The 22,815-nt window shown below is 48.4% G+C and overlaps 1 protein-coding gene across 1 annotated transcript in view; it reads left to right on the top strand.

Annotated features, from left to right (window-relative positions):
• Nucleotides 1–22,663, top strand: part of LOC115149926 (constitutive coactivator of PPAR-gamma-like protein 1 homolog) — a gene marked incomplete at its 5' end in the record, with an annotated part of 48,771 nt that extends 26,108 nt beyond the window's left edge. The window contains 5 exon segments of the mRNA XM_029692726.1: nucleotides 341–455; nucleotides 2,885–3,094; nucleotides 6,526–6,703; nucleotides 10,226–10,382; nucleotides 22,547–22,663. Coding sequence (XP_029548586.1) covers nucleotides 341–455; nucleotides 2,885–3,094; nucleotides 6,526–6,703; nucleotides 10,226–10,382; nucleotides 22,547–22,568 — 682 coding nt within the window.
• Nucleotides 22,664–22,815: the final 152 nt, after the last annotated feature.

Below are 22,815 nucleotides of genomic sequence, written 5' to 3'. Positions count from 1 at the left end.
TAATGCATTGTTCTGTGTTGAGAGATAATGGTTGTGGTAATGTATTGTTATGTGTTGAGAGATAATGGTTGTGGTAATGTATTGTTATGTGTTGAGAGATAATGGTTGTATTGTTCTGTGTTGAGAGATAATGGTTGTATTGTTCTGTGTTGAGAGATAATGGTTGTATTGTTCTGTGTTGAGAGATAATGGTTGTATTGTTCTGTGTTGAGAGATAATGGTTGTATTGTTCTGTGTTGAGAGAAGACCTGATCAGACAGTGTTTCTAAAAATCCGATCATTACTGAGGTCATTTCCTGTATGTTGTCATGTTGTATTTTGCCTTGTGTTTCTGTTCTAGGTTTATGTTACAATGGCCAGGAGTAAGAGTTTTGCGTGGTAAGGAACTGGACGCGTTCCTTGCCCAAGCACTTTCTCCTAAACTGTATGAGCCTGAACAGCTGCAGGAACTCAAGGTGATTTTGTAGCGAGTTCTGAGGAGTGTCCTGGAACCACCCAGTGGCAGACAGTGGTATTACAAGCTGTTTTCACACACACACATTAACAATACTCCTCCTGGACGAGGGTTCCCAAACACATATCTTACCAGGTTTTCCTAGAATTCCTAGTTGGAAGAGTTTGGATTTCTGACCTGATTTTAGGGAATTTTTCCAAAGGGGATTTCTGGAAAAATCTGTGAAAGTTATGTGAGTTTCTAACCCCCATCCTGGACTAAACAGCAGATGTTGTAGAGGTTCTCTTCTCTAGTCCAGTAGTGTGTTTACTCTGGGTCCAGGAAACAGTCCCCATCCGTTTGGCCTCCCGACGCTCCGCTGGGCTGTTCTGAGTTGGTCCATGTCAACATGTTCCTCGGAGAGGCTTGGTGACTGACGAGACTCTAGGTGGTTCGACAGGACACTGCTCATATTGTCACAACAATAACGTGCTTTAACTACTCTGAACATGAATCAGCTGCTTCTGTTCTGCTGTTCTGGTCGTCTGGCTGAATACCTGGCTGAATACCTGGCTGAATACCTGGCTGAATACCTGGCTGAATGGCTGGCTGGGTGAATGGCTGGCTGGCTGAATACCTGGCTGGCTGGCTGAATACCTGGCTGAATACCTGGCTGGCTGGCTGGCTGAATACCTGGCTGGCTGGCTGACTGGCTGGCTGAATACCTGGCTGTGTAGCTGGCTGGCTGTGTGAATGGTTGGCTGTGTGACTGGTTGGCTGGCTCCGTGTGGTTGGCTGGGTGACTGGTTGGCTGGCTCCGTGTGGTTGGCTGGTTGGCTGGCTCCGTGTGGTTGGCTGGCTGGCTGGGTGACTGGTTGGCTGGCTCTGTGTGGTTGGCTGGGTGACTGGTTGGCTGGCTCCGTGTGGTTGGCTGGCTGGCTGGGTGACTGGTTGGCTGGCTCCGTGTGGTTGGCTGGTTGGCTGGCTCCGTGTGGTTGGCTGGCTGGCTGGGTGACTGGTTGGCTGGCTCCGTGTGGTTGGCTGGTTGGCTGGCTCCGTGTGGTTGGCTGGCTGGCTGGGTGACTGGTTGGCTGGCTCCGTGTGGTTGGCTGGCTGGCTGGTTGGCTGGATCAGTGTGGGTGGCTGGTTGGTTGTCAGCTAGTGTCCTGTGTGGGGGGGCTGCGACCTCTGCTTGCACTGCTCTGTAGTGGGGGGGTTACTACTGTAGTGGGGGGGTTACTACTGTAGTGGGGGGGATTACTACTGTAGTGGGGGGGATTACTACTGTAGTGGGGGGGGGTTACTAGTGTAGTGGGGGGGGGTTACTACTGTAGTGGGGGGGTTACTACTGTAGTGGGGGGGATTACTACTGTAGTGGGGGGGGTTTACTACTGTAGTGGGGGGGATTACTACTGTAGTGGGGGGGGTTACTACTGTAGTGGGGGGGTGTGGGCCCCTCCCAGGAGTGTATCTGAGACCCTCCCAGGAGTGTATCTGAGACCCTCCCAGGAGTGTATCTGAGACCCCTCCCAGGAGTGTATCTGAGACCCTCCCAGGAGTGTATCTGAGACCCTCCCAGGAGTGTATCTGAGACCCCTCCCAGGAGTGTATCTGAGACCCCTCCCAGGAGTGTATCTGAGACCCCTCCCAGGAGTGTATCTGAGACCCCTCCCAGGAGTGTATCTGAGACCCCTCCCAGGAGTGTATCTGAGACCCCTCCCAGGAGTGTATCTGAGACCCCTCCCAGGAGTGTATCTGAGACCCCCCCCAGGAGTGTATCTGAGACCCCCCCCAGGAGTGTATCTGAGACCCCCCCCAGGAGTGTATCTGAGACCCCCCCCAGGAGTGTATCTGAGACCCCCCCCAGGAGTGTATCTGAGACCCCCCCCAGGAGTGTATCTGAGACCCCCCCCAGGAGTGTATCTGAGACCCCCCCCCAGGAGTGTATCTGAGCCCCCCCCCAGGAGTGTATCTGAGACCCCCCCCAGGAGTGTATCTGAGACCCCCCCCAGGAGTGTATCTGAGACCCCTCCCAGGAGTGTATCTGAGACCCCCCCCAGGAGTGTATCTGAGCCCCCCCCCAGGAGTGTATCTGAGCCCCCCCCCAGGAGTGTATCTGAGACCCCCCCCCAGGAGTGTATCTGAGACCCCCCCCAGGAGTGTATCTGAGACCCCCCCCCAGGAGTGTATCTGAGACCCCCCCCCAGGAGTGTATCTGAGACCCCCCCCAGGAGTGTATCTGAGACCCCTCCCAGGAGTGTATCTGAGACCCCTGGTTCTGCTAACTATTTCCCAGGATTTCTCCTCCATTTCTTGCTCATTCCCTCCTGATAACAGGAATCTTACAATCAGGATTTCTGGAAAAGCGGTGGATTTTTGTGGAAGTTTCCAGAATTCTGCAACACTATGTCTGTCGCTGTGAGTAGTTCTCTAACTCGTCTCTCCCTGTAGATCGATAACCTGGACCCTCGTGGCGTTCAGCTGGCCGCTCTGTTCATGAGCGGCGTCGACATGGCCTTATTGGCCAACGACGTGTGTGGCCAGCCAATCCCCTGGGAGCACTGCTGTCCGTGGATGTACTTCGATGGCAAACTGCTGCAGAGCAAACTGATCCAGGCCATTCGGGACAAGGCCCCGCTCATCGACCTCTGTGATGGTCAGGTATCTACACAGAGACAAACCCAGTCCTATTCTAGTCCAGGATCTTTAACCTAGACCAGTCCTAGTCCAGGATCTTTAACCTAGACCAGTCCTAGTCCAGGATCTTTAACCTAGACCAGTCCTAGTCTAGTCCAGGATCTTTAATCTAGACCAGTCCTATTCTAGTCCAGGATCTGTAACCTAGACCAGTCCTATTCTAGTCCAGGATCTTTAACCTAGACCAGTCCTAGTCCAGGATCTTTAACCTAGACCAGTCCTAGTCCAGGATCTTTAACCTAGACCGGTCCTAGTTTAGTCCAGGATCTGTAACCTAGACCGGTCCTATTCTAGTCCAGGATCTTTATCCTAGACCGGTCCTATTCTAGTCCAGGATCTTTAACCTAGACCAGTCCTAGTCCAGGATATTTAACCTAGACCAGTCCTAGTCTAGTCCAGGATCTTTAACCTAGACCAGTCCTATTCTAGGATCTTTAACCTAGACCAGTCCTAGTCCAGGATCTTTAACCTAGACCAGTCCTATTCTAGTCCAGGATCTTTAACCTAGACCAGTCCTATTCTAGTCCAGGATCTTTAATCTAGACCAGTCCTAGTCCAGGATCTGTAACCTAGACCAGTCCTATTCTAGTCCAGGATCTGTAACCTAGACCAGTCCTATTCTAGTCCAGGATCTTTAACCAAGACCAGTCCTAGTCCAGGATCTTTAACCTAGACCAGTGCTAGTCCAGGATCTTTAACCTAGACCGGTCCTAGTTTAGTCCAGGATCTGTAACCTAGACCGGTCCTATTCTAGTCCAGGATCTTTAACCTAGACCAGTCCTAGTTTAGTCCAGGATCTTTAACCTAGACCAGTCCTAGTCTAGTCCAGGATCTTTAACCTAGACCAGTCCTAGTCCAGGATCTTTAACCTAGACCAGTCCTATTCTAGGATCTTTAACCTAGACCAGTCCTAGTCCAGGATCTTTAATCTAGACCAGTCCTAGTTTAGTCCAGGATCTTTAACCTAGACCAGTCCTAGTTTAGTCCAGGATCTTTAACCTAGACCAGTCCTAGTCCAGGATCTTTAACCTAGACCAGTCCTAGTCCAGGATCTTTAACCTAGACCAGTCCTAGTCCAGGATCTTTAACCTAGACCAGTCCTAGTCCAGGATCTTTAACCTAGACCAGTCCTAGTCTAGTCCAGGATCTTTAACCTAGACCAGTCCTAGTCCAGGATCTTTAACCTAGACCAGTCCTTGTCCAGGATCTTTAACCTAGACCAGTCCTAGTCCAGGATCTTTAACCTAGACCAGTCCTAGTCCAGGATCTTTAACCTAGACCAGTCCTAGTCCAGGATCTTTAACCTAGACCAGTCCTAGTCTAGTCCAGGATATTTAACCTAGACCAGTCCTAGTCCAGGATCTTTAACCTAGACCAGTCCTTGTCCAGGATCTTTAACCTAGACCAGTCCTAGTCCAGGATCTTTAACCTAGACCAGTCCTAGTCCAGGATCTTTAACCTAGACCAGTCCTAGTCCAGGATCTTTAACCTAGACCAGTCCTAGTCCAGGATCTTTAACCTAGACCAGTCCTAGTCCAGGATCTTTAACCTAGACCAGTCCTAGTCCAGGATCTTTAACCTAGACAGTCCTAGTCCAGGATCTTTAACCTAGACCAGTCCTAGTCCAGGATCTTTAACCTAGACCAGTCCTAGTCTAGTCCAGGATATTTAACCTAGACCAGTCCTAGTCCAGGATCTTTAACCTAGACCAGTCCTTGTCCAGGATCTTTAACCTAGACCAGTCCTAGTCCAGGATCTTTAACCTAGACCAGTCCTAGTCCAGGATCTTTAACCTAGACCAGTCCTAGTCCAGGATCTTTAACCTACACCAGTCCTAGTCCAGGATCTTTAACCTAGACCAGTCCTAGTCCAGGATCTTAACCTAGACCAGTCCTAGTCCAGGATCTTTAACCTAGACCAGTCCCTAGTCCAGGATCTTTAACCTAGACCAGTCCTAGTCCAGGATCTTTAACCTAGACCAGTCCTAGTCCAGGATCTTTAACCTACACCAGTCCTAGTCCAGGATCTTTAACCTAGACCAGTCCTAGTCCAGGATCTTTAACCTAGACCAGTCCTAGTCCAGGATCTTTAACCTAGACCAGTCCTAGTCCAGGATCTTTAACCTAGACCAGTCCTAGTCCAGGATCTTTAACCTAGACCAGTACTAGTCTAGGATCTTTAACCTAGACCAGTACTAGTCTAGGATCTTTAACCTAGACCAGTACTAGTCTAGGATCTTTAACCTAGACCAGTACTAGTCTAGGATCTTTAACCTAGACCAGTACTAGTCTAGGATCTTTAACCTAGACCAGTCCTAGTCTAGTCCAGGATCTTTAACCTAGACCAGTCCTATTCTAGTCCAGGATCTTTAACCTAGACCAGTCCTATTCTAGTCCAGGATCTTTAACCTAGACCAGTCCTATTCTAGTCCAGGATCTTTAACCTAGAACAGTCCTAGTCCAGGATCTTTAACCTAGACCAGTCCTAGTCTAGGATCTTTAACCTAGACCAGTACTAGTCTAGTCCAGGATCTTTAACCTAGACCAGTACTAGTCTAGTCCAGGATCTTTAACCTAGACCAGTACTAGTCTAGTCCAGGATCTTTAACCTAGACCAGTCCTAGTCTAGTCCAGGATCTTTAACCTAGACCAGTCCTATTCTAGTCCAGGATCTTTAACCTAGACCGGTCCTAGTCCAGGATCTTTAACCTAGACCAGTCCTATTCTAGTCCAGGATCTTTAACCTAGACCGGTCCTAGTCCAGGATCTTTAACCTAGACCAGTCCTAGTCCAGCAGTTCCATGTATTTTAACTATTCCAAAACGATCACACCTGATTCACCTTGTCATCTCGTTCTCAAGCCCTTAACTATGGTGTGTTAGTTCAGGCATCCCTGAGGACAGCTTTGATAAACCCTTATCTTCAATCAATCTCTGTGTCCTCCCTCTGTCCCCCCTCTCTCTCTGTCCTCCCTCTGTCCTCCCTCTGTCCTCCCTCTCTCTGTGTCCTCCCTCTCTCTGTGTCCTCCCTCTGTCCTCCCTCTCTCTGTGTCCTCCCTCTGTCCTCCCTCTCTCTGTGTCCTCCCTCTCTCTGTGTCCTCCCTCTCTCTGTGTCCTCCCTCTCTCTGTGTCCTCCCTCTCTCTGTCCTCCCTCTCTCTGTCCTCCCTCTCTCTGTGTCCTCCCTCTCTCTGTGTCCTCCCTCTGTCCTCCCTCTCTCTGTGTCCCCCCTCCCTCTCTCTGTCCCCCCCTCTCTCTGTGTCCTCCCTCCCTCTCTCTGTGTCCCCCCCTCTCTCTGTGTCCCCCCCTCTCTCTGTGTCCCCCCCTCCTCTCTCTGTGTCCCCCCCTCCTCTCTCTGTGTCCCCCCCTCCTCTCTCTGTGTCCTCTCTCTGTCCCCAGGTGGATCAGGTGAACAAGGTGAAGAAAATGCGGCAGAGCATCCTGGAGGGGCTTAACTTCTCCCCACCTCCTCCCCCCCACCCCCACGCCATGCCTTTCTACCCCCCAGGGGGAGCCTTCTACCCCCCACCCCACATGATGCCGCTGCAGGGCAGGGGCAGGAGCATGGGCATGCCTCGTAAGAGACCAATCATTGATACTACTTTCACAGATTGTACTGTACGTGGAGACCAGTATGTAGGGCTCTTCACCGTGGGGAGCAGCAGTGTTTGTTTTGATGTAGAGGTCGACCGATTAATCGGAATGGCCGATTAATTAGGGCCGATTTCAAGTTTTCATAGCAATCGGAAATCGGTATTTTTGGACGCCGATTTGGATGATTTGTGTATTTTTTTTATTTTTTTATTTTTTTAGACCTTTATTTAACAAGGCAAGTCAGTTAAAAACAAATTCTTATTTTCAATGACGGCCTAGGAACAGTGGGTTAACTGCCTTGTTCAGGGGCAGAAAGACAGATTTGTACCTTGTCAGCTCAGGGATTCAATCTTACAACCTTACGGTTAACTAGTCCAACGCTCTAACCACCTGCTTTACATTGCACTCCACGAGGAGCCTGCCTGTTACGCGAATGCAGTAAGAAGCCAAGGTTAGTTGCTAGCTGGCATTAAACTTATCTTATAAAAAACAATCAATCAATCATAATCACTAGTTAACTACACATGGTTGATGATATTACTAGTTTATCTAGCCTGTCCTGCGTTGCATATAATCGCTTAGGTACACGTTGCTCCAACCATAAACATCAATGCCTTTCTTAAAATCAATACACAAGTATATATTTTTAAACCTGCATATTTAGTTAATATTGCCTGCTAACATGAATTTATTTTAACTAGTGAAAATGTGTCACTTCTCTTGCAAACAGAGTCAGGGTATATGCAGCAGTTTGGGCCGCCTGGCTCGTTGCGAACTGTGAATACTATTTCATCCTAACAAAGACAGCCGACTTCGCCAAACGGGGGATGATTTAACAAAAGCGCATTTGCGAAAAAAGCACAATCGTTGCACGACTGTACCTAACCATAAACATCAATGCCTTTCTTAAAATCAATACACAAGTATATATTTTTAAACCTGCATATTTAGCTAAATGAAATCCAGGTTAGCAGGCAATATGAACCAGGTGAAATTGTGTCATTTTGCGTTCATTGCACGCAGTCAGGGTATATGCAACACTTTGGGTAATTTGTCCGAATTGTACGTAATTATGACATAACACTGAAGGTTGTGCAATGTAACAGGAATAACGTTTGGTTTTCGAGATTATAGTTTCCGGATTCGACCATATTAATGACCTAAGGCTCGTATTTCTGTGTGTTATTATATTATAATTAAGTCTATGATTTGATAGAGCAGTCTGACTGAGCGATGGTAGGCAGCAGCAGGCTCGTAAGCGTTCATTCAAACAGCACTTTCGTGCGTTTTGCCAGCAGCTCTTCGCAATGCATTGCGCGGTTTATGACTTCAAGCCTATCAACTCCCAAGATTAGGCTGGTGTAACCCATGTTGTAAAACTGACCATCCTACCAATCCTCGACTTCGGCGATGTCATTTACAAAATAGCCTCCAATACCCTACTCAACAAGCTGGATACAGTCTATCACAGTGCCATCCGTTTTGTCACCAAAGCCCCATATACAACCCACCACTGCGACCTGTATGCTCTCGTTGGCTGGCCTTCACTTCATAATCGTCGCCAAACACATTGGCTCCAGGTCATCTACAAGACCCTGCTAGGTAAAGTCCCCCCTTATCTCCGCTCACTGGTCACCATAGCAGCACCCACCTGTAGCACGCGCTCCAGCAGGTATATCTCTCTGGTCATCCCTAAAGCCAACTCCTCCTTTGGTCGTCTCTCCTTCCAGTTCTCTGCTGCCAATGATTGGAACGAACTACAAAAATCTCTGAAACTGGAAACACTTATCTCCCTCACTAGCTTTAAGCACCAGCTGTCAGAGCAGCTCACAGATCACTGCACCTGTACATAGCCCATCTATAATTTAGCCCAAACTACTACCTCTTCCCCTACTGTATTTATTTATTTTATTTATTTTGCTCCTTTGCACCATATTATTTGAACTTTGAACTTTCTTCAAACTACAAATCTACCATTCCAGTGTTTTTCTTGCTATACTTTATTTACTTTGCCACCATGGCATTTTTTGCCTTTACCTCCCTTATCTCACATCATTTGCTCACATTGTATATAGTCTTATTTTTTTATACTGTATTATTGACTGTATGTTGTTTAACTCCATGTGTAACTCTGTGTTGTTGTATGTTGTCGAACTGCTTTGCTTTATCTTGGCCAGGTCGCAATTGTAAATGAGAACTTGTTCTCAACTTGCCTACCTGGTTAAATAAAGGTGAAATAAAATTAAAAAAAAAAAAGTGAAATGGCTAGCTAGTTAGCCGGGTGCGCGCTAATAGCGTTTCAAACGTCACTCACTCTGAGACTTGGAGTCGTTGTTCCCCTTGCTCCAAGTCACTTTCCCCGGCCCTCCAATAATCGGTATCGGCATGGAAAAATCATAATCGGTCGAGCTCTATTTTGATGTAGTGTTATGGTCGTCCTGGCCAGTGTTTTGATGTAGCGTTATGGTCGTCCTGGCCAGTGTTTTGATGTAGCGTTATGGTCGTCCTGGCCAGTGTTTTGATGTAGCGTTATGGTCGTCCTGGCCAGTGTTTTGATGTAGCGTTATGGTCGTCCTGGCCAGTGTTTTGATGTAGTGTTATGGTCGTCCTGGCCAGTGTTTGTTTTGATGTAGCGTTATGGTCGTCCTGGCCAGTGTTTTGATGTAGCGTTATGGTCGTCCTGGCCAGTGTTTGTTTTGATGTAGCGTTATGGTCGTCCTGGCCAGTGTTTTGATGTAGCGTTATGGTCGTCCTGGCCAGTGTTTGTTTTGATGTAGCGTTATGGTCGTCCTGGCCAGTGTTTTGATGTAGCGTTATGGTCGTCCTGGCCAGTGTTTTGATGTAGCGTTATGGTCGTCTTGGCCAGTGTTTGTTTTGATCTAGTAGATACCACTATTTATAAATTATACTGACAAAAAATATAAACTCAACATGTAAAGTGTTGGATTCACGAGCTGAAATAATAGATCCAAAAAACGGTCCATACTCTTAAAAAAAAAACGTATTTCTATCAAACATTGTGAACAATTGTGTTTACATCCCGGTTAATGAGCATTTCTCCTTTGCCAAGATAATCCATCTACCTGACAGGAGTGGTATATCAAGAAGCTGATTAAACAGCCTGATCATTACTGAGGAGTATTTCTGTCTGTAATAAAGCCCTTCTGTGAGGAAAAACTCATTCTGATTGGCTGGATCTTGCTCCCAAGTGGGCTGCACCCCTGCCCAGTCATGTGAAATGCATAGATTAGAGCCTAATGAATTTATTTAAATGGACTGATTTCCTTTTATATGAACTGTAACTCAGTAAAATCTTTGATATTGTTGCATGTTGGGTTTATATTTGTGTTCAGTACAAGTACAGATTTTTAATTCACCGTGAAGGCGGATCAGTATTATGCTCAGGTTAGGTTGCTCTGAACTTTCTTAGAAGTTTTATTTCACAACCTCTGTGTGTGTCCGTGTGTGTCCGTGTGTGTGTGTGTGTGTGTGTGTGTCCCTACTGTTGGTCCGTGGTCTGCAGGCCTACCAAGCATGTCCTCCCAGGGCGGGAAGCTGGAGATAGCTGGCACGGTGGTGGGCCAGTGGGCTGGCATCAGACGGGGCCGAGGCAGAGGAGGTTTCCCCATCCAGGTGGTCTCTGTCGGCGGGCCAAACAGAGGGTAAGACGTCGTACAATAAGTTTTGGAGTGATTGTTATGTTGTTGATGTAAATAATATTTGCTGGTCTGTGGTGTGTAATGAGGAGCAACCAGACGCTGCACTGGACACATTAATGGAATGTCTTATTCCAGTTAGTAATAAGAACGCACCCATTAAGAAAATGACTGTTAAACACCCATTAAGAAAATGACTGTAAAACACCCATTAAGAAAATGACTGTAAAACACCCATTAAGAAAACGACTGTAAAACACCCATTAAGAAAACGACTGTAAAACACCCATTAAGAAAACGACTGTAAAACACCCATTAAGAAAATGACTGTAAAACACCCATTAAGAAAACGACTATAAAACACCCATTAAGAAAATGACTGTAAAACACCCATTAAGAAAACGACTGTAAAACACCCATTAAGAAAATGACTGTAAGAACTGTTAAATTCCCATGAATTGATGAGGAATTGAAACATTGTATGGTTTAGAGGGATGAGGCAAAAAGGTATGGCAAAAAAGTCTGGCTGCACAACCGATTGGCAAACATTGGCAAAAAATGATAGTAAAAAGCTTTGGAGCATATCAAGTTCATATTTATATCTAAAAACAGCGTTTTACTATGGCGTTGATGTTCAGGAAATCGTTTCCCTCCAATACCGGCAGTCAAGTCATGACAACAAAATAATGAATTAATATTAGAAAACATTGGTAAAATATTATATTGTCATTGAAAGAATTATAGATTTACATCTCTTGAACGCAATGGACTTGCCAGATTTAAAATTAACCTTACTGGGAAATCACACTTTGCAATAATCTGAGCACTGCGCCCAGAAAAATACGCATTGCGATACAGACTAACCGCCATGTTGGAGAGATCTAAAATCGAAAATACTATGTAAATAATCCATTACCTTTGATTCTCTTCATCAGATGTCACTTCCAAAGAATCCCAGGTCCATAACGAATGTAGTTTTGTTCAAAAAAGCTCATCATTTATGTCCAAGAAAAAATATATTTACGTTCGTTCAAACATGTCAAACGTTGTATCGCATAAATCATTAGGGCCTTTTTTAACCAGAACATGAATAAAATTCAAGGCGGACCATTGGGTTCTCTTTTAAAACGTTTCGGAATGAGAGTACCCACCATCAACTCGCACGCCAGGTGTCTAATGGGCCATCACCGTTCCAAGGCTCTTCTTCAGTCAGATCTCAGAGTAGAAGACTCAAAACACTTTGTAAAGGCTGGGGACATCTTGTGGAAGCAATAGGAAGTGCCAAAACATTCGTCAGCCCCTTTGTTTTTCAATGGTATAAGCTTAAAGTCAATTCAACACATCAGGTATCCACTTCCTGTCAGAATCTGTCTCAGGGTTTTGCCTGCCAAATGAGTTCTATTATACTCACAGACACCATTCAAACAGTTTTAGAAACTTTAGGGTGTTTTCTATCCATATATAATAAGTATATGCATATTGTAGTTACTGGGTAGGATTAGTAACCAGATTAAATCGGGTACATTCAAAGTAGCTACCTTTTTGCCTTTGACGATATTGACATATTTTAAATTTCATCCTACTAGAGAGCGTGTGCCCTCAGGCCTGGAGGGAAGCGAAGGTCTCTCCGCTACCTAAGAATAGTAAAGCCCCCTTTACTGGCTCAAATAGCCGACCAATCAGCTTGTTACCAACCCTTAGTAAACTTCTGGAAAATTGTGTTTGACCAGATACAATGCTATTTCACAGTAAACAAACTGACAACGGACTTTCAGCACGCTTATAGGGAAGGACATTCAACAAGCACAGCACTTACACAGGAGGATAGAGTTATGGTCAGATTTGCCAAATGGAGGGCGAGGGAGAGCTTTGTACGCGTCTCTGTGTGTGGAGTAAAGCTGGTATAGAGTTTAAAACATTTTTGTCCTCTTGTTGCATTTAACATGCTGGTAGAAATAAGGTAAAACTGATTTAAGTTTCCCTGCATTAAAGTCCCCGGCCACTAGGAGCGCGCTTCTGGATGAGCGTTTTCTTGTTTGCTTATGGCCGTATACAGCTCATTGAGTGCGGTCTTAGTCTCAGCATCGGTTTGTGGTGGTATATATAGACAGCTAAACTCTCTTTGTAAATAATGTGCTCTATGGCTTATCATGAGATACTCTACCTCAGGCGAGAAAAACCTAGAGACTTCAATAATATTCGATTTCACGCACGAGCTGTTATTTACAAATAGACACAGACCAGCAGCCCTTGTCTTACCGGGTTCTGTCTTGCTGATGCATGGGAAACCCAGGCAGCTGTATGATATCCATGTCCTCATCAGCCACGACTCTGTGAAACATAAGATATTACAGTGTCCCGTTGGTAGGATAGTCTTGATCGGAGCTCATCCAGTTTATTATCCAATGATTGCACGTTGGCTAATAGGACTGATGGTAGAGGCGGATTACCCACTCGCCCGTCGGATCCACGTTGGCTAATAGGACTGATGGTAGAGGCGGATTACCCACTCGCCGTCGGATCCACGTTGGCTAATAGGACTGATGGTAGAGGCGGATTACCCACTCGCCGTCGGATCCACGTTGGCTAATAGGACTGATGGTAGAGGCGGATTACCCACTCGCCGTCGGATCCACGTTGGCTAATAGGACTGATGGTAGAGGCGGATTACCCACTCGCCGTCGGATCCACGTTGGCTAATAGGACTGATGGTAGAGGCGGATTACCCACTCGCCGTCGGATCCACGTTGGCTAATAGGACTGATGGTAGAGGCGGGTTATCCACTCGCCGTCGGATCCCTACAAGGCACCCTGACCTACAACCCCAATATCTCCGTCTCTTCTTCGTGGTAACGGCAGGGATTTGGGTCTTGTCGGGTATCTGAAGTAAAATCCTTTGCGTCCGTCCACGTTAAAGAAAAAACGTTGTCCTGTACGAGGTGAGTGGTCGCTGTCCTGATATCCAGAATCTATTTTCGGTCATAAGACAAAATAAGTTACAAATAACGCGAAAAAAAACACCCAATAGGAGCCTGTAAAACAGCAGCCATCTTTTCTGGCGCCATACTGTCTTTGCAATCTGAATGTTGACAAGCTGTCTGTTTAAACTACAAGCACACAGCTCAGACAGCCATCCATACCCCACAAGACATGCCACCAGAGGTCTGTTTAAACTACTAGCACACAGCTCAGAAAGCCATACATACTCCACAACACATGCCACCAGAGGTCTCTTCACAGTCTCCAAGTCCAGAACAGACTATGGGAGGCGCTCACAGTACTACATAGAGCCATGACTACATGGAACTATATTCCACATCGGGTAACTGATGCAGCAGGAGAATCAGATTTAAAAAGCAGGTAAAAATACACCTTATGGAACAGCGGGGACTGAAGAGACACACACACACAGGGACAGACACACGTATACACTCACGAGCTCTAGCACACTCACTCTACACACTACATTGTAATATTGTTGTATGGAGCTATTGTACATTATGTGGTGGTGTGATGTAGTGTTTTACATGTAATATAAAGGTCTTAATGTGTTCGTACTCCAGGAAGAGTAGCTGCTGCCTTGGCAGGAACTAATGGGGATCCATAATAAACCCCAGGAAGAGTAGCTGCTGCCTTGGCAGGAACTAATACGAATCCATAATAAACCCCAGGAAGAGTAGCTGCTGCCTTGGCAGGAACTAATGGGGATCCATAATAAACCCCAGGAAGAGTAGCTGCTGTCTTGGCAGGAACTAATACGAATCCATAATAAACCCCAGGAAGAGTAGCTGCTGCCTTGGCAGGAACTAATGGGGATCCATAATAAACCCCAGGAAGAGTAGCTGCTGCCTTGGCAGGAACTAACGGGGATCCATAATAAACTCCAGGAAGAGTAGCTGCTGCCTTGGCAGGAACTAATGGGGATCCATAATAAACCCCAGGAAGAGTAGCTGCTGCCTTGGCAGGAACTAATGGGGATCCATAATAAACCCCCAGGAAGAATAGCTGCTGCCTTGGCAGGAACTAATGGGGATCCATAATAAACCCCAGGAAGAGTAGCTTCTGTCTTGGCAGGAACTAATACGAATCCATAATAAACCCCAGGAAGAGTAGCTGCTGCCTTGGCAGGAACTAATGGGGATCCATAATAAACCCCAGGAAGAGTAGCTGCTGCCTTGGCAGGAACTAATGGGGATCCATAATAAACCCCAGGAAGAGTAGCTGCTGTCTTGGCAGGAACTAATACGAATCCATAATAAACCCCAGGAAGAGTAGCTGCTGTCTTGGCAGGAACTAATACGAATCCATAATAAACCCCAGGAAGAGTAGCTGCTGCCTTGGCAGGAACTAATGGGGATCCATAATAAACCCCAGGAAGAGTAGCTGCTGCCTTGGCAGGAACTAACGGGGATCCATAATAAACTCCAGGAAGAATAGCTGCTGCCTTGGCAGGAACTAATGGGGATCCATAATAAACCCCAGGAAGATTAGCTGTTGCCTTGACACGAACTAATGGGGATCCATAATAAACCCCAGGAAGAGTAGCTGCTGCCTTGGTAGGAACTAATGGGGATCCATAGTAAACCCCAGGAAGAGTAGCTGCTGCCTTGGCAGGAACTAACGTGGATCCATAATAAACCCCAGGAAGAGTAGCTGCTGCCTTGACAAGTACTAATGGGGATCCATAATAAACCCCAGGAAGAGTAGCTGCTGCCTTGGCAGGAACTAATGGGGATCCATAATAAATACAAATCCTTTTCTGTCTGTGGGGACAGGGTAAGGGACTGTCCATGGCTTAATCGTTGGATTTCTCATCTAGTTTTGTTCCTCAGGCGTCTGCGGGGTGTGATCTCCACTCCTGTCATCAGGACCTTCGGTCGAGGAGCCAAATTCCCCCTCAGAGGCTTCAAGAGCCAAGGGACATACCAGGTGGGACACGGGACATACCAGGTGGGACACGGGACATACCAGGTGGGACGGGGGACATACCAGGTGAGACAGGGGACATACCAGGTGGGACACGGGGCATACCAGGTGGGACGGGGGACATACCAGGTGGGACACGGGACATACCAGGTGAGCCAGGGAACATACCAGGTGGGACACGGGACATAGCAGGTGGGACACGGGACATAGCAGGTGGGACACGGGACATAGCAGGTGGGACACGGGACATAGCAGGTGGGACAGGGGCCATAGCAGGTGGGACAGGGGACATAGCAGGTGGGACAGGGGCCATAGCAGGTGGGACAGGGGCCATAGCAGGTGGGACAGGGGCCATAGCAGGTGGGACAGGGGCCATAGCAGGTGGGACAGGGAACATAGCAGGTGGGACAGGGGACATATCATATCAGACTGCTCGTTGATGAGAGAGGTGGAGGGAGAATGGCGGGCAACAAACTGGCAAATAACTGCACAGAACAGCTGCACATCTCATCAGTCCTTGTCACGGAAGGGTTATTGCAGCAGGCGACCACACCGGGTTCCACTCCTAAACCACACCGGGTTCCACTCCTAAACCACACCGGGTTCCACTCCTAAACCACACCGGGTTCCACTCCTAAACCACACCGGGTTCCACTCCTAAACCACACCGGGTTCCACTCCTAAACCACACCGGGTTCCACTCCTAAACCACACCGGGTTTCACTCCTAAACCACACCGGGTTCCACTCCTAAACAACTCCAGGTTCCACTCCTAAACCACACCGGGATCCACTCCTAAACCACACCGGGATCCACTCCTAAACCACACCGGGATCCACTCCTAAACCACACCGGGTTCCACTCCTAGACCACACCGGGTTCCACTCCTAGACCACACCGGGTTCCACTCCTAAACCACACCGGGTTCCACTCCTAAACCACACCGGGTTCCACTCCTAAACAACTCCAGGTTCCACTCCTAAACCACACCGGGTTCCACTCCTAAACAACTCCAGGTTCCACTCCTAGACCACACCGGGTTCCACTCCTAAACCACACCGGGTTCCACTCTTAGACCACACCGGGTTCCACTCCTAAACCACACCGGGTTCCACTCCTAGACCACACCAGGTTCCACTCCTAAACCACACCGGGTTCCACTCCTAGACCACTCCTGGTTCCACTCCTAAACCAGTCCGGGTTCCACTCCTAAACCAGTCCGGGTTCCACTCCTAGACCACACCGGGTTCCAGTCCTAGACCACACCGGGTTCCACTCCTAAACCAGTCCGAGTTCCAATCCTAGACCACACCGGGTTCCACTCCTAGACCACTTCGGGTTCCACTCCTAGACCACTTCGGGTTCCACTCCAAGACCACACCGGGTTCCACTCCTAGACCCCACCGGGTTCCAGTCCTAAACCCCACCGGGTTCCACTCCTAGACCACTCCTGGTTCCACTCCTAAACCAGTCCGGGTTCCACTCCTAGACCCCACCGGGTTCCACTCCTAAACCCCACCGGGTTCCACTCCTAGACCCCACCGGGTTCCACTCCTAAACCACACCGGGTTCCACTCCTAAACCACACCGGGTTCCACTCCTAAAGTTCCACTCCTAAACCACTCCGGGTTCCACTCCTAAACCACACCGGGTTCCACTCCTAAACCACACCGGGTTCCACTCCTAAACCACACCGGGTTCCACTCCTAAACCACACCGGGTTCCACTCCTAAAGTTCCACTCCTAAACCACACCGGGTTCCACTCCTAAACCACTCCGGGTTCCACTCCTAGACCCCACCGGGTTCCACTCCTAGACCACACCGGGTTCCACTCCTAGACCACACCGGGTTCCACTCCTAGACCACACCGGGTTCCACTCCTAGACCACACCGGGATCCACTCCTAAACCACACCGGGATCCACTCCTAAACCACACCGGGATCCACTCCTAGACCACACCGGGATCCACTCCTAAACAATTCCGGGTTCCACTCCTAGACCACACCGGGATCCACTCCTAAACCACACCGGGTTCCACTCCTAGACCACTCCGGGTTCCACTCCTAAACCACTCCGGGTTCCACTCCTAAACCACTCCGGGTTCCACTCCTAGACCACTCCGGGTTCCACTCCTAGACCACTCCGGGTTCCACTCCTAAACCACTCCGGGTTCCACTCCTAGACCCCACCGGGTTCCACTCCTAAACCACACCGGGTTCCACTCCTAAACCACACCGGGTCCCACTCCTAAACCACACCGGGTTCCACTCCTAGACCACTCCGGGTTCCACTCCTAAACCACACCGGGATCCACTCCTAAACCACACCGGGATCCACTCCTAAACAATTCCGGGTTCCACTCCTAAACCCCACCGGGTTCCACTCCTACAGCACTCCGGGTTCCACTCCTAAACCACTCCGGGTTCCACTCCTAGACCCCACCGGGTTCCACTCCTAAACCACACCGGGTCCCACTCCTAAACCACACCGGGTTCCACTCCTAAACCACACCGGGTTCCACTCCTAAACCACACCGGGTTCCACTCCTAGACCCCACCGGGTTCCACTCCTAGACCCCACCGGGTTCCACTCCTAGACCCCACCGGGTTCCACTCCTAGACCACACCGGGTTCCACTCTTAAACCACTCCGGGTTCCACTCTTAGACCACACCGGGTTCCACTCCTAAACCACACCGGGTTCCACTCTTAAACCACTCCGGGTTCCACTCTTAGACCACACCGGGTTCCACTCCTAAACCACACCGGGTTCCACTCCTAAACCACTCCGGGTTCCACTCCTAGACCACACCGGGTTCCACTCCTAAACCACTTCGGGTTCCACTCTTAGACCACACCGGGTTCCACTCTTAGACCACACCGGGTTCCACTCTTAGACCACACCGGGTTCCACTCTTAGACCACACCGGGTTCCACTCCTAAACCACACCGGGTTCCACTCCTAAACCACACCGGGTTCCACTCCTAGACCACTCCGGGTTCCACTCCTAAACCACTCCAGGTTCCACTCCTAGACCACTCCGGGTTCCACTCCTAAACCACTCCGGGTTCCACTCCTAGACCACACCGGGTTCCACTCCTAAACCACACCGGGTTCCACTCCTATCAGCTAGAAGAAGCAGCTCCAGTGGGCTCGTGATCACAAGCACTTGACAACTGAGGAGTGGAAAAACATTGCCTGGTCCAGAGGCAAAGGGGGGTCCGATCCGGTACTAGATGGGTCCGACCCGGTACTAGATGGGTCCGACCCGGTACTAGATGGGTTCGACCCGGTACTAGAGGGGTATGATCCGGTACTAGATGGGTCCGACCCGGTACTAGAGGGGTCCGACCCGGTACTAGAGGGGTTCGACCCGGTACTAGAGGGGTACGACCCGGTACTAGAGGGGTATGACCCGGTACTAGGGGGGTCCGACCCGGTACTAGAGGGGACCGACCCGGTACTAGAGGGGTCCGACCCGGTACTAGAGGGGTATGACCCGGTACTAGAGGGGTCTACCTAATAAACTGACCCCTGAGTGTACACAATACAGAACTAGGCAGCCATTTACTGAGAAATGACACAATAACAGAACTGGGATTCTCTAATGCTACAGTTCTATCGGTTCGGTTAGACGCGACCCAGTCGTTCAGTCTATTTGTTCTGTATCTATGGACACGACCCAGTCGTTCAGTCTATTTGTTCTGTATCTATGGACCCGACCCAGTCGTTCAGTCTATTTGTTCTGTATCTATGGACGCGACCCAGTCGTTCAGTCTATTTGTTCTGTATCTATGGACGCGATATGTCATTACAGTGTTCTGTGTGATATGTCATTACAGTGTTCTGTGTGATATGTCATTGCAGTGTTCTGTGTGATATGTCATTAGTGTGTGATATGTCATCAGTGTGTGATATGTCATCAGTGTGTGATATGTCATCAGTGTGTGATATGTCATTACAGTGTTCTGTGTGATATGTCATTAGTGTTCTGTGTGATATGTCATTACAGTGTTCTGTGTGATATGTCATTACAGTGCTCTGTGTGATATGTCATTACAGTGCTCTGTGTGATATGTCATTACAGTGTTCTGTGTGATATGTCATTGCAGTGTTCTGTGTGATATGTCATTAGTGTGTGATATGTCATCAGTGTGTAATATGTCATTGCAGTGTGATAATTCCAGTCGTGTTGTAGAGCCAAGCATAGCACAGTTACTGCTGTAATTAAGGTTGCAGGTGACATTCTAGATGCTCGGGACAAGACAAATCACTGTGTTTCCCTTTTTATTGACTTATCTAAGGCCTTGGACACTGTTGACCAGGCCCTGCTGTTGTATAGACTAAAGAAACGAGGTTGGTTTAAGTGTTGATGCATTGGATTGGTTCCAGAACGACCTTTCTGACAGAACACAGTGTAGTTCAGGAGGGTATGAAATCTGAGTTTACAAGGTTTACAAAAGGAGTTCCCCAGGGCTTAATTATAGGTCCGATCCTTTTTTTTTTTTACACCGTCTATAAATGATATAGGGAAGACTGTTGACTCTGCAAAATCTCCATCTGTATGCTGATGACACAATTATTGATTCTAGCGCGTGTCTAATATTGAGAAGGCTTTTCAGGACTTACTGTTGGCATTGGATGTTAATCAAAGGCAGCTTTTCCAATTGAAACTTGTGTTTTAATGAAAGGAAAACAAAATGTAATGGTTTTTCTCTTCCCTGAAAGTAAACCGATGATGTCACTTGCAGATTTGAACTGTAACAGGCCAGCGCATTGATTATAATTATAGGGTCACCTCCTATAAATATCGTGGGATTTGGTTAGATTAAAAGTTTAATTTTAAACATCACATTTGATACCTTTTGACCAAGAAACTGAAGTTGAAATTGTGTTTATATTACAGGAACAAATCTTGCTTTTCAATATTAGGCAGAAAATATCTTGTTCAAAGTACTTTAAAAAAAGAAATCAGTGCTGGATTGTGGTGATGTTGTCTATATGCAGGCCTCAGCAAGTACCTTAAACTCTGGACACAGAGTATCATGGCTGACCCATCACTGTGATCTGTATGCTGTGGTGTAATGGACCCATCTCTCCACCAGGAGGCTAAAGCACTGGGACACTTCTGTGTACAAAGCATAGATTGGGACAACTCCCTTTTGTATCTCTTGTTCCTTACTGACCAGATCAGTCACTCAATACAGTCTTTGTTCACAGTCGCTGCTGCCCTCGTCTGTTCCTCAAGGCTTAGAACTGAGATGGCGAAACAATATTTTTCCCATAATGCCCCTTCATCTTGGAACCATGCTTCATGAGATTGTAAAGTTAGGGGAGTTATAGTGTCCTTGTCTGTTTTTAAGACTCTGATCGACAACACTGCCGTTGTTTCTAATCTTCAGTTGTATCTTTAACTTGTGACACTTTTGTATTTTGTGTTTATTCTGTATTTTTTCCGTAATGTTTTATGGACACGCTGCTATTTCCTTGTTTAGCCTTCTTGCCAGGTCACCTTCGCAAAAATAGTTTATTTTTTTAAACCTCAATGGGTTTTACCTGGTTCAATGGGTTTTACCTGGTTCAATGGGTTTTACCTGGTTCAATGGGTTTTACCTGGTTCAATGGGTTTTACCTGGTTCAATGGGTTTTACCTGGTTCAATGGGTTTTACCTGGTTCAATGGGTTTTACCTGGTTCAATGGGTTTTACCTGGTTCAATGGGTTTTACCTGGTTCAATGGGTTTTACCTGGTTCAATGGGTTTTACCTGGTTCAATGGGTTTTACCTAGTTCAATGGGTTTTAACCTGGTTAAGTAAAAAATGTCAGGCACCCGTTCACCCTCTCCTCTCCTCCACCTGTCGTCCCCGTCCCTCTCCCCGTCCCTCTCCCCGTCCCTGTCCTCATCCCTCTCCCCGTCCCTGTCCCTCTCCCCGTCCCCGTCTCTATCCCTCTCCCCGTCCTCGTCCCCGTCTCTATCCCTCTCCCCGTCCCTGTCCCTCTCCCCGTCCTCGTCCCTCTCCCCGTCCTCGTCCCTGTCCCTCTCCCCGTCCCTGTCCCTCTCCCCGTCCCTGTCCCTCTCCCCGTCCCTCTCCCCGTCCCTCTCCCCGTCCCTCTCCCCGTCCCTCTCCCTGTCTCTGTCCCCGTCCCTCTCCCCATCCCCGTCCCTCTCCCCATCCCCGTCCCTCTCCCCATCCCTGTCCCTCTCCCCGTCCCTCTCCCTCCCAGCAGGTCTTTATACAGGCATACTCATTATGGTAGTGATTGACTGTGAGCCCGGTCGTTCTGTTTCTCTCTATCCTCCAGTAGAACAGCCTTGTTGTCTGGGCTTCGTCCCTGTTTCTGCGTGATGGGAAAAAGGCTTTCTCGTCAGTCATAAAGTCATTAGTTATCTTTTTCCTCACAGTTATTTGAGGTTCTGTATAACATGCCGGAATAGAAGTTGTTTCATGCTGATCTGCCCTTGACGTAGTGCTGATCTGTACTTAATGATATAAATATTCATTGTTTCTTCTCCCCCCCACCCTCTTTCTCTCCCTCACCTTCTCTCTCTCTCCCTCTCCTCTCTCCCTCCCTCTCTCTCTCCCTCTCCTTCTCTCTCTCCCTCTCCTTCTCTCTCTCCTTCCCTTCTCTCTCTCTCCCTCTCCTTCTCTCTCTCCCTCTCCTTCTCTCTCTCCCTCTCCTTCTCTCTCCTTCCCTTCTCTCTCTCTCTCTCTCTCTCCTCTCTCCCTCCCTCTCTCTCTCCCTCTCCTTCTCCCCCTCCCTCCCTTCTCTCTCTCTCTCTCTCTCTCTCCCTCTCTCCCTCTCCTTCTCTCCCTCCCTCCCTTCTCTCTCTCTCTCCCTCTCCCTCCCTTCTCTCTCTCTCCCTCTCTTCTCTCTCTCTCCCTCTCCCCCTCTCTCCCTCTCTTTCTCTCCCTCCCTCCCTTCTCTCTCTCTCTCCCTCTCTTTCTCTCCCTCCCTCCCTTCTCTCTCTCTCCCTCTCCTTCTCTCCCTCCCTCCCTTCTCTCTCCCTCTCCTTCTCTCCTTCTCTCCCTCCCTTCTCTCCCTCCCTGTCCTTCTCTCTCCCTCCCTCTCCTTCTCCCTCCCTCTCCTTCTCTCTCTCTCCCTCCCTCTCCTTCTCTCTCTCTCCCTCCCTCTCCTTCTCTCTCTCTCACTCTCCCCTCTCCCTCCCTCTCCCTCCCTCTCCCTCTCACTCTCTCCCTCCCTCCTCTCTCTCCCTCCCTCTCCTTCTCTCTCTCCCCACCAGAGTAAGCCTACCTACTCCTTAGCCAGTGAGGTGAAGGAGAGGAAGAAGTTGAAGACTGAGGAGAAGGAGAAATCTCCCGTCATGCTGTCTTCCGAAGGGTCCACTACAGAGAACGGACTGAAGGAGAGAGAGGAGGAGGGACTGGAGGAGAGAGAGGAGGAGGAGGGATTGGAGGAGAGGAGGGAGGAGGAGGGATTGGAGGAGAGAGAGGAGGAGGAGGGACTGGAGGAGAGAGAGGAGGAGGGATTGGAGGAGAGGAGGGAGGAGGA

Source organism: Salmo trutta, chromosome 16 (genome assembly GCF_901001165.1).
Source record: "Salmo trutta chromosome 16, fSalTru1.1, whole genome shotgun sequence".
Lineage (NCBI taxonomy): Eukaryota > Metazoa > Chordata > Actinopteri > Salmoniformes > Salmonidae > Salmo > Salmo trutta.
This window is presented reverse-complemented; position numbering and strand designations above follow the sequence as displayed.